This window comes from Gymnoscopelus microlampas (genome assembly GCF_963454915.1).
Source record: "Gymnoscopelus microlampas genome assembly, chromosome: 9".
Taxonomy (NCBI): domain Eukaryota; kingdom Metazoa; phylum Chordata; class Actinopteri; order Myctophiformes; family Myctophidae; genus Gymnoscopelus; species Gymnoscopelus microlampas.
Window position 1 is genome coordinate 15,643,870 of NC_139946.1, and position 12,096 is coordinate 15,655,965.

At 41.2% G+C, this 12,096-nt stretch overlaps 1 protein-coding gene across 1 annotated transcript; it reads left to right on the forward strand.

The window, feature by feature from the left end:
* Positions 1 to 11,111: 11,111 nt before the first annotated feature.
* Positions 11,112 to 11,781, forward strand: LOC311051414 (N-acetyllactosaminide beta-1,3-N-acetylglucosaminyltransferase 3-like; the record flags this gene model as incomplete). The annotated part of the gene is given in 3 exon segments (XM_084065980.1): positions 11,112 to 11,501; positions 11,504 to 11,647; positions 11,650 to 11,781. Coding segments are annotated over 3 exon segments (666 nt in total).
* Positions 11,782 to 12,096: the final 315 nt, after the last annotated feature.

A 12,096-nucleotide genomic window follows, 5' to 3' on the forward strand; every position in this document is an offset into this window, starting at 1 on the left:
ATCTTAAGTAGAGTAATGTTTACACCTTTATGATGGTGTGATGTATTGTGTGATAACTGATCTGCTACACAGAATGTTCAAAGTTCAAGTTCACTCTCTCTTCATCTATGAGGAGTTAACCCTCAACCTTCCACCTGAAACTTTACACAACTAATGCATTTCTGCGATGATTTTTTTAGGGGGGGTAGCCTTATATTATAGCCCTATACACCCCTGAAGGGGGGGGGGGGGTACATCATTAATAAACAATCCTTACAAAAGCAGATCTACAAACTTGCAAAAAGACTTTTAGAAATCTTCAATATCATGGGTGATCAACTGTGATGATGTAGAGGGCCACTATATTTCAACACTCACTCCAGAGGGACATTTTTCAGGAAATTAAAACAACGAAATATAAGTTTTTCAGGAAATGAATTGTCAGATACTTGCATGTGTCATTATATTATCCCAATTTTACCCAAATCCAGCGCAAGTGGAGTTAGGACTTTCTGCTTATCTGCATGTGTGCTCCGCGGCAGCTCTGCCTCTGTCCTGTCCTCTGTGTGTGTATGTGTGTGTGTGTGTGTGTGTGTGTGTGTGTGTGTGTGTGTGTGTGTGTGTGTGTGTGTGTGTGTGTGTGTGTGTGTGTGTGTGTGTGTGTGTGTGTGTGTGTGTGTGTGTGTGTGTGTGTGTACTGACTGACACACACAGGGTGGAGTTGAGTGGTTTGACGGACAGTTTGAGGATCCAATGGAGTTGGGAGGTTTTGTCAGAAGCGCTTTTTAATACTTTTAATACTTATTTTTTATACGGACGTAAAGGGTGTTCAATAGCGTTGATTTATGAAGAAAAACAACAGCCTGGAAATAGAGTTTAGCTGGTTCCCGCCGGACGGCAACGATATGCTTTGTTCTCACTAAACATTTGCTACATACAGTCTAGTATGCAGGGGTGCAATGCTCACTGGACGGCCTAGCACGGCGTGCCGGAACCTATTTGACCAGGAGCAAGCGCAGGCACACGCATAGATTTAAAACTACTTTAAATTCACACTTCAACAAAGTTTACAAAGGCTCCCGACTCACGCCAGGGACGTTAACATAGGAATGAGCCTTGATGCATATCAATGGTCCATTGTGTGACCTATAGTGTAGGTGTCAAGCCACGTGCGTGTCACGTCATTAAAATACAGTGCAAGCACTTCCCAAATGAGCATAGGAACACTGCTAGTATGTGTGTGTTGTTACTGGAGTGTTACTACAGTTATTCATAATAGTTACAGTATGTATGGGCTAGGGTTACTGGAGTGTTATTAAAATTATTAATAATAGTTACAGTATGTATGGGTTAGGGTTACTGGGGTGTTATTAAAGTTATTCATAATAGTTACAGTATGTATGGGTTAGGGTTACTGGAGTGTTATTAAAGTTATTGACAATCTCCATGATGATAGAGATATCTCTAGGCAGTGCTGCATACTTTATTCTCAGGCCAGCCCAATATGCTGCTTCACAGGTTCACTATGTGTTCTGATCACTTTTTAAAGCATTCTGCACTCCCATGTATACAGCCTTCCTGTGGTGCACTTACAAGAAGGGTAGCATGCGGAGGCTTAAAGTATCCTACAATGATGCCCTGAAGATACTTCTTAACCTATTAACCCATTTTGGGGGGGGGGAACCCCTATTTGTAACTCTACCTTTCAGGACGGGAACCCCTCATGGGGTTCTTGTTGCTACGTACAGCATATAGCAACGTACATTTGTTGTGATTTTTCAATAAATATTTGAAGTTTTTCAGAAAACTTAGGTCAGACGTTTTTAGAATCGGTCTCAGGTCTAAATGGGACCTGGAGCTAAATAACGTTATTTTACACATTGGCTATTCAAAAATAGCAGATCTACAAGCTCATAGCACGGCACCGAGTGCCGCGCTATGAGCTTGTACATCTGCTATTTTTTAAATAGTCAAAGTGTAAAATAGTAAAGAATAGTGAAAATGTTTGAATCTTTGAATAAATATATTTTAAAAGCGATGCAGTCTCATATGAAATGCAAATATAATAGACTGAATTTTAGCATCATTCAAACCGTTTTTACAGAGCTGCCAAGTCTCACCCTTTGAGAGTGAGAGTCACGCAATTTAACCTCTTCACATATATTGTTTGATGGCAATGACTGATACAAATAAAAGACCCTAAGACAGCTAAATAGAGAATTTTACATTTTAAGAATCGCGTGCATGTGTGCGTCCACTGAGTGAGTCTCACTCCTATTTTCCTGAAACTTGGCAGCCCTGTTTTTTTTTATCAATCTACATCTCTCAATAAACAAATCACATTCGTTTTTAAATCAACAATCATGTTGGGGTACATGTTGGCTTTCCGACATGTCGCCTTTCCGACGGTTACTAACCCTAACCCTAACCCTAACCGCACGCGGAAGCCATGTAGTCGGAGTAGTGGGATGTCGGAATGGATGGCGGGCCTCCCGGAAGGCGGTTACCATCATGTTGCTTTAGCTTGAGGACAACAAACAAACAAACAAATGACAATGAACTAGAACACACGTTCTAACGTGCTCCACAAACAGGTTTTATGACTCTTAAACAAACAAACAGTCGGTCTCTCACCGGCTGCCTCTCCAGTGCTGCTTTGATGTGTTCAGAGAGACGTTGCTGTTGCTAGACGCACGCTTTTTACTTTTAGTTTGTAATGGAGGCTTGTGGAGGATTCTTCTCCCTTCTCTCCTTCTGTAGTTTGAATTACAGCTCTTTTTTCAGGTGCGGTGCTTTATAGTGTAGCGACGCTGATTAGTAATTAGGGAATGATCTCAGACAGCTGTCACTCTGTCAATCAGCCCGACTTTTTAACCCTTTGATCTCTAGTGAGGATTTTCCATGTTGACTTCACAATGTGCTTCAAAAAATAAAAAACAAGAAAATGCAAAGGTCAGCAATGACACAAAATTAACACAATTACAAGTAAGAATTAATTAAATAAAAAATAAGAATGACACAGAATCCAGGGAAAAAAATATGTTGATTGTATGACCTACAGCAGGGGTCTTCAACAGGGGGTCCGGGACCCCTAGGGGGTCCTCAGAGTTACTACAGGGGGGCCGCCAAATCTTTGTGATTTTTACATTAACCACTTCAACCAAGCATCCATATTCGGAGGAGAACTTTAGCCAAAAATAGCAGATCTACAAGCACACAACGCCTCGCGCTGCGAGGCGTTGTACGCTTGTAGATCTGCTATTTTCAGCAAAGAGGTTTGGTGTAGGGGGAAACAAGAGCAGACCAAGTACAGAGTGGGTCAAGTTTGCTTAGTATGGACGATTTATGTGGTTAAAAGTCTGAAAACACACATTAACATGAATCCAATACTGATGACCGTGCTGTCAAACAAGTCTATGAAGCCAACTATGAAATCTATGAAAAGATTATATTCTATACAATATATATTGGGGGTCCCTGCTTTATCTCTCTCTCGGCCAAGGGGTCCTTGGCCTGAAAACGTTGACCCCTGACCTACAGTTCAAGAGTTATAGGCCAAAACGTGAATCTGCCTGTTATAGCGCCACCATGAGGCTGATTTGAAAAATGTAGGGTGTCATTTCTTCCTTTTGGCCTAGTGGGGATATGTGTGCAAAATGTCCTTTAAGACCTTTTTAATACAAACTGGCCAAATTGTCAAATAAATAAGAAAGGGGTAAACGTTGTGAAAATAGCCGATCTACAAGCTCATAAAAATGGGATTATTTTGGGGGTCCCCACTCCCTAGTTCAAATAGTATTATTTTGGGGGGTCTCCAGTTCAAATAGTGTTATTTTGGGGGGGTCTCCAGTTCAAACAGGATTATTTTTATTCTTACAATAAATACACTATTTATGTGAAATGACATATTTAAACCTGTGATTTATCTTTATGTTTTTCTGTGTTTGATAGTTTTCTTTAAAACATGATGATTTAAAGCCTCCGATACGATAATTTAACATTTCCCATCTGGCAACACTGACATTTGTGAAATATTTTCGTTCGAGGGACCCCCAGAAGCAAAGATTTGAGTTACAAATGTTCGCTTAAAAAAATATATATTCAAAGATTTGTATACACTTTCATGATTTTATTTAAAAAATATCAGATCTGCAAGCTCATAGCGCGGCACTCGGTGCCGCGCTATGAGCTTGTAGATCTGATATTTTTGAATAGCCAAATAAATGTAAAATGACAGAGATGCGTTCCAGGATTGAATGGGTTAATGTTAATATTCAGTCTCATGACCTTCACTCCTTCCACCAGGAGTGTGAATATTTAAAATATGTTTTCCTTTAAAATAAAAAAAAATGATTCATGATAATTTAACAATCTATATTTTATTATGTCATTATAGGAGGAAAGTTTACCAATACATTCCGAAAGATGAAAAAAAAGAAAAAGTGAAAATAGCAGATCTACAATCTCACCTTCTCAATACAGGAGGGGGGCGTGGCTGATGAAAATTAATATCAAAAATCTAAATATTGAATCAAGAAACAAAAGCCTACAAAAAAAAAAAAAAAAGTCGGTAGCGCTGTCGCCTCACAGCTAGAAGGTCCTGGGTTCGATTCCCGCCAGGGACGCTGTGGGCGCTGGGGGCGTGTTCTCTCCTCCACGTCATCGGCGCCCATACCCTAGGTGGGGTTGGTGAAAGGGCCTACTCTGTGTGGAATTTGCATGTTCTCCCCGTGTCTCCTAGGGTAGTTAATACCCTCACAAAAACATGTAGTAATCCTGGTCACTATACTGCCTCCCCCTGGTCAGCCGGGGCGCCTGATGGAGGAGAAGGGAACTGGTTGGAATAACGTGTTCCTTCCACGCGCTATGTCCAACCAGGGAAACTCCCCCCTGTCGGGTGATAAGAAGCGGCCTGCTTGCTCCTCATGCATTGAAGGAGGCATGAGCTTCAGCTTGGGCTCTCCCTAGGCTGGCAGAGGGTAGGTAGTGCCCAGGATTACATAGGCAATTGGCACTGGGTGAAAAAATGTGGGTTACAAAATCGTGGGATAAAAATTAAGAAAAAAAGAAAAAGAAAAAAAAGAAACAAAAGCCTGAGTAGACGTTAAAATGATCCAAGAACTGTTTTAAATTGAAATATCCCTTTAAGGTACAATAATAATTATAAATATAAATATAATAATAATAATAATTATTATAATAATAATAATAATATGCTGTATATATACTGGTTGGGGGCAATTGTAACTGAAGAAAATCTTCAAAGTCTAATGTTGGCAGGTATTATGTCTCCCCGGATCCAAATTAATTAATTGATGGAATTTCTTCTTTTTTTATTTATTAATTCAATTATTTTGAGAAATCTTAAATATTTGTTTTTTTATTGATGAAGATTTGTGGGTGGGAAATCTTTTGAAAGAATAATATAAAATATTTTTGTAGGAAACGGAAAAAAAGGGACCTTTCCTGGGACAAATGGGTCCCGACCAATTGTTTGGGAAACAGTGATCTAACCCAGTGGTTCTCAACACTTTTCTTTTCTTAAAAAAAAAAAAATACTTTACTGGAATTATTCAGGGTTTACAAAAAATATACATTTACATGACATGCAAAGCATTGAAAAGGTCTTAAAGGTCCTTAAATTGTCACTTCACTGTCATCTGGGGACCACCCCAAATCATGTGGGGACCCCCCATGTGGGTCCCGACCCACATGTTGAGAACCACTGATCTAACCAACTTTGCTGGTCTGTCCAGCCATCTGACCAGCTAAGTCCAGCTGGTAAGCTGGTCTTTGCTGGTCTGTCCAGTGTCCAGCCATCTGACCAGCTAAGTCCAGCTAGTAAGCTGGTATTTGCAGGTCAGTCCACCCATTTGACCAGCAAAGACCAGCTACCAGCTTGGCTTTGCTGGTCAGTCCAGCCAGCCAGCTGGCTGACCAGCAAAGACCAGCAGAATCCAGCTTAGTGACCAGCTACCAACTACACTGGCAAACCAGCCTGACCAGCCTGACCAGCTTGTCCAGCCTGGTATGCCATCTAAACCAGCTTAAGACCAGCCAAGACCAGCTAATACCAGCTAAAACCAGCTAAAACCAGCAACCATCATAAGCTAGTTTGTGCTGTTTTTTTCAGCAGGGTTTCTACACCCTTAAATACCAAACTGGCCAAATTTGAATGCCCTTGTAGTAAAGCAGTAATGTTTAACAGCTTTTTCACTACTCAGCTTCTGTAGAGTATTATATAGTGTTTTTACTACACATTCACTACACAACCTAGTAGTACAAACTCTACATAATCACTATTTGAATGCCCTTGTAGTAAAGCAGTAATGTTTTAACAGCTTTTTCACTACTCGGCTACTGTAGTGGATTCTGTAGTGTTGTTACTACACATGCACTACACTAGCAGGTAGTAAAAACTCTACTTGATCACTTTTTTAAATATTTGTAGTGATTCTGTATAGTAGTTACTGCATATTCACTACACAAGCCAGTAGTAAAATCTCTACACAATCTCTATTTAAATGCCCTTGTAGTAAAGCAGTAATGTTCTAACAGCTTTTTCACTACTCGGCTTGATTACTACTGGGAACACTACTGTTTCACTAAGAAACTCTACTGATGTATTGTGAATAGTGAATAAATTACAGATTTACTACACAATTGCTACAGGTGACTATACAGCCACTACTACACAAGTAGCTTTTGTGTAGTAATTCAGTAGCAGTTTTTCATGAGGGAGGTCAGGTAGGTTATCGTGGCCTCCTGGTGCCGCTATAATGTGAAAAGGGTGGAACTTCTTCTTAGGCCTTTGATGGCAATCGGACACTGCTTTCATGATTTGAGGCATTTTGTTCCAAAAATGTGTTTTGTTAAATTAGACCTGCTGGTGGCGCTATAACAGGCCAATGTGGAAGGGTGGCATTTCTTCCTCATTGTAGTGCAAATGTGTGAGCAAACTTTCACCGCAATCGGACCCTGCGTTCATGATTTGCGGCATTTCGTTGAAAACGGGCCACTCCTGCAAGCTTTAGATGTCAATCTTAGCCAATCAGGATGGAATATGAAAAATCTAACAGATCCATTTTGATCACATGACTATAGAAATCATGTGTACCGATTTGCGTGAGATTTGGATAAAATCGGAAGGAGTAATATCCAAAAATGTGTTTTACATAAGCCAGCCTCCTGGTGGCGCTATAAAAGGCAGATATGAAAAATGCAGGGCAAAGGTGTTTCCTTGGCCTCTAGGGAGTGCACATACAAAGTTTTACACAGATCGGTGCAATTATAGGTAAAAATACGAATCGGCCTGTTATAGCGCCACCATGAGGCTGATTTGGAAAATGTGAAGTGGCATTTCTTCCTTGGCCTAGTGGGAATGTTTGTGCAAAACTTCACGGAAATTGCATGCTGTGTTCATGATTTGAGGCATTTTGTTGAAAACAAAGCACTCCTGCAAACTTTGGAAGCTATTCTTAGCCAATAAGGATGGAATATTAAAAATCTGAAAGACCCGTTTCGTTTAATGACTATATAGATACTGTGTACCGATTTGCGTGACGCTTGGACAAAATCTGTAGGAGTACTGTCAAAAAATGTGTTTTGCAAAAAGCGGCCTCCTGGTGGAGCTATAACAGGCCCATGTGAAAACCATACCAATTCAGAGGTTCTGAATTGGTATCCAGGGAGTGTGTGTGCGCAGTTTCGTCTTGGGCTTCAACTCAACCGGGTCTGTTTGGGTTAGATTGTAATTTCAGACCCGTTGAAAACTAAAGCAGTTGTTCTCAAAGATTTTCATGTCAAGGACCCCCAAATTGACATGCATTTGGCTACAGACCCCCACCTGAAAATATTTTCTGCTAGGGAAATGTTTTCAAGATTTATCAAAATGTTTCGAAAATAGCTGATCTACAAGCTCAAAATGGACAGTAATGGGACGCGTTGTGAGCTTGTAGATTGGCTATTTTCAAACAAAGTATAAAATAGGGTTAAAGTGATTAGACTGTTCCTCGTTTGCTGCGGACCCCCTGGAACTCACCTCAAGCCTCAAGGACCCCTGGGGGTCCCCTGACCACACTTTTGAGAACCTTTTTTGCTCTAAAGATATGACAAAAATATTATTGTAATTTAAATCCTATATTACACAACTGTAGAATTGAAGAAACTTCGAGAATTCATTATTTTTGCACAAATTTGTCACACTTAAGAACTCAAAGGCCACCCTAAGAGTGCTCTTCAGTGTGTGTAGATTCTGTTCTTACCTGAGAACAGATCACTGCTAAGAAAACATTGGAGTATACCAAAATCTTCTTAAAAACTTCTTAAGTGGGTCTAAGAAAAAATGTCCTCTTAAGAAAGTGTGCGTAGATTCTGTTCTTACCTAAGAACAGATCACAGCTAAGAAAACATTGGAGTATACCAAAATCTTCTTAAAAACTTCTTAAGTGGGTTTAAGAAGAAATTTCCTCTTAAGAGCGATTGCTGCATGAGGCCCAATGTTAATATGTGAGTAATTTGTATAAAGACAAAACAAATACTCCCACTACCATGTTTTATGTATATGAAGTGGTAGCTTCATACATATAAATATATTCTTGTTGATATTCATTTTTGTAGACAATCAAATTTACATAGATATGTATGTATATGCATGCGCACACATATATACATATGGATACGCACGTACGTATGCTTGTATGCACACGTGCATATGTGGAAAGATGTATTCACTATATCACTAGTTTGTCACTAGTGATTCTATATACTGTATATATATTAATTACCTTTGCTTTATAAGTTATTTTAACATTTCTTATGGAATTGCTCAATTTAAGTTCATTGTCTAGTTTATTCCATAGGTGTGGGTCTGTGGCCCAGGGGACGTGTCCGCCTGTGGCAGGACACAGCTACTCATACAAGTTTATATGATGAAGGGCATCACTAACCATTCTGTTTTCTCCCAGACCGCACCTGACACACCGGATTACGACTAAATGTATGAACGCAAACAATGTCCTTTCTCTAAGAGAAAAATGCTGAATCTGAGAGGCAAGTCAAGCCTAATTCACACGAAAAAAAGAGGGCTGACATGCCTTCTGCCATTCGACCAAATGCTGTCAACCTAGCAATCACACCGCCTGTTAACATTGACCCAGACTCTGCTCTCAGAAATATGGTTAGACATGATAATTTGGCCTTAACTATAATGTCAAAGTTAGGCTACTCATACAAACTCATGAGGAGGAAATTGATAAGTACACAGGCGAAGAGAACCTTATCCTGCGATCTGTCATGTTTGAGTTCAACAGGAAACATTGCCCCGGCCTCGCTGTGCAGAGTCACTCACTATGAGAAGACTGTACAGAAAGGTTTCAGATTCTCCATTCAAATGACACTAGTAGAAACTAGTAGTTTCAATTAATTTGAAAGTCGTAACAGAGTCGTAACAGAACCGGTATTCCACAAATGAACACTGATTCAATTCGACAGGGTAGTGTTCGTGTCTGTACCGTGGTTACAATCACAGTGGCATCACTGAACTGGTCAAAGCACAACATCTACTCATCACTTACGACATAACACCAGATATTTCTTCCTTTTCATTATATTTTCATTCAATGTATTAGAAAATTATCATACTGTATGCTTTTCTTCGTCCTATGACTGATTAGGTGTATGCTGGTCTTCTTTCATTGTATAATGGTGTTGTCCTATTCAGGACAAAAGAGGGCAACTGTTGTGAATATTATACAATGCTCTTTCCTCTACCTAACTTTTCTTTACCTAACTCTTAGTATGCAGTTTCACATCACTGACATAATGAAAAAGTAATTGGCTTTCTTTATGTTAGGGGTGCAACCTGTCCTGGATGGAAGTGCTGAGGTGCAGTGCTTCTTAAACTTATTTCCTGTCCCCTTGTCACCCTAAGGTTTCTTGGTAAAACGCTAGCCTAGAACTGTTTACATGTTTGCAGAAATGACAGTTATCTACAAGCCTGGGGGGGGGGGTATAGCGCCCCGTATGGGCTGATTCACTGAATCAGTTTGGGAAAAAAAGAAACATGTTTACACAATCACTCAGACACACGAGCACGCGCACACGCACACGCACACACACACACACACACACACACACACACACACACACACACACACACACAGTAAACAGAAGTACAAGATGCACAAAAGACATAAACACTGCCAGTGCAGTCAGATAAAGGGAAAACAGCCAGTTACAAAGTGCATCTAAGGCAGAGCATTGTTAGATACAAAACCAAAGTTGGCATACTGTCAAACACAGCGGACAACAATCATGGGTAAAGGAAACAACGCCCCACACCCACACACACCCACCCGCACATGCACACGCACACACACACACACACACACACACACACACACACACACACACACACACACACACACACACACACACACACACACACACCTGTACCTGCCAATGACCAGTCAGGCATTTTTGTTCTAGGAAGCAAAACAAAAGGCTAAATCAAATGCTAAATGCAGTAATATCAACACACACACATAATAACCGGACAGGGTGTTAACATCTCAGGCATTTTTGTTCTAGGAAGCAAAACAAAAGGCTAAATCAAACGCTAAATGTAGTAATATCAACACACACACATAGATGAATCTTTGATGGTTCTCAACCTGGGAAGAGAGCCAATATCAAAATTGATATTCCAAAAATAGCTCCTTGCTTGGGGCTACACACTTGTCTCTTGTTGTGGCGTCCCTTTGTTATGTTGCTGTCCCTGAGCCTTGGTTCTAACTACTTGAGGGACCGTAACAGTATTTAATATCTCAGATGTCACAGTTGACTGTGCTGAATCCAAGAAGTGTCACCCTGCCTCTTCTGAGGTCAATCTCAGAGCCGTATTGATTCGCCGGATCAACCTCTTCTCAAATTCGAGGGGGTGCCATGCTCCGCCCAGAGAGCACCTGATGTCATTTTCATTTTCAAAGTAGTGGCACAGGGCAGTCTGCCTCGTGGAGGGAATGTACTCGTACACGTTCACTTCATCGCACAGCGCCATCTAGTTAATAAATCTGTGATCGGAGATTGGTACTTTCCCATATGCGGTTGTGTTGACTGACAGAGGACCTAGAATGCTAGAACGGATGCTAGAACTGGAACAACACGAGCACGGAGACATCGTGCAGTGGGACTTCAGCGACTCCTTCTTCAACCTCACTCAGCAGTTTGTCTTCCTGGAGTGGATGGACAGGAACTGTCCACATGTCCAATTCATCCTCAACGGGGATGACGACATCTTCGCCAACACAGACAACATGGTGGAGTACCTCCTGGGCACCATGGATGACAACAAGGAAGACAACAGCAAGCACCTCTTTGTTGGGCACCTAATCTGGGGCGTGGGTCCCATCCGGACGCCAACGAGCAAATATTACATCCCTGTTCAGGTGCATAAGTCAGAATCGTACCCTCCGTACTGTGGTGGTGGGGGGTTCCTCCTGTCAGGATACACGGCCTCGGTCATATATACAACATGTCCAAGACCATTACCTTTCTCCCCATCGACGATGTGTACATGGGAATGTGTTTGGCCAAAGCAGGGCTCAAACCTGCTTCCCATATGGGTGTGAAGACTGCAGGACTACACGTCCCTGCACCGCCGCACGAAGTCTGGATCCATATCACCCCTGCTTTTACAGGGAGACTCTACTGGTACACAGGTTCATGCCACCTCGGATATATGTCATGTGGCACGAAGCACGTGACCCTAGCGTAAAATGTGGGTTGGATTTCTCCTATTAGGTGTTCCTTAGTCTCACATGGTCAGTCCCACTGTTTTATCTCACCACTCAAACAGAGAGCGTCTCCTTTCAAACCCCAATGGTTCTATTGAGCCCCCCGCCCACAGGAGTAGCCCAATTCTCTCACAACTTGCTACAAAAATCGCTCATGAAAAACTATATAACCTCCTACATTTTATTTTCCACCTTCACATGTGTCTCCTTCTCTAATAATCAAAAAGTGCTATATATTTCATCTCGCAATGTACTTCCAGATGGTTCGTTTTGCACCTTTTTATGCCACATCGGTCACGGGAAAGAAATAAGCACTGCCGTG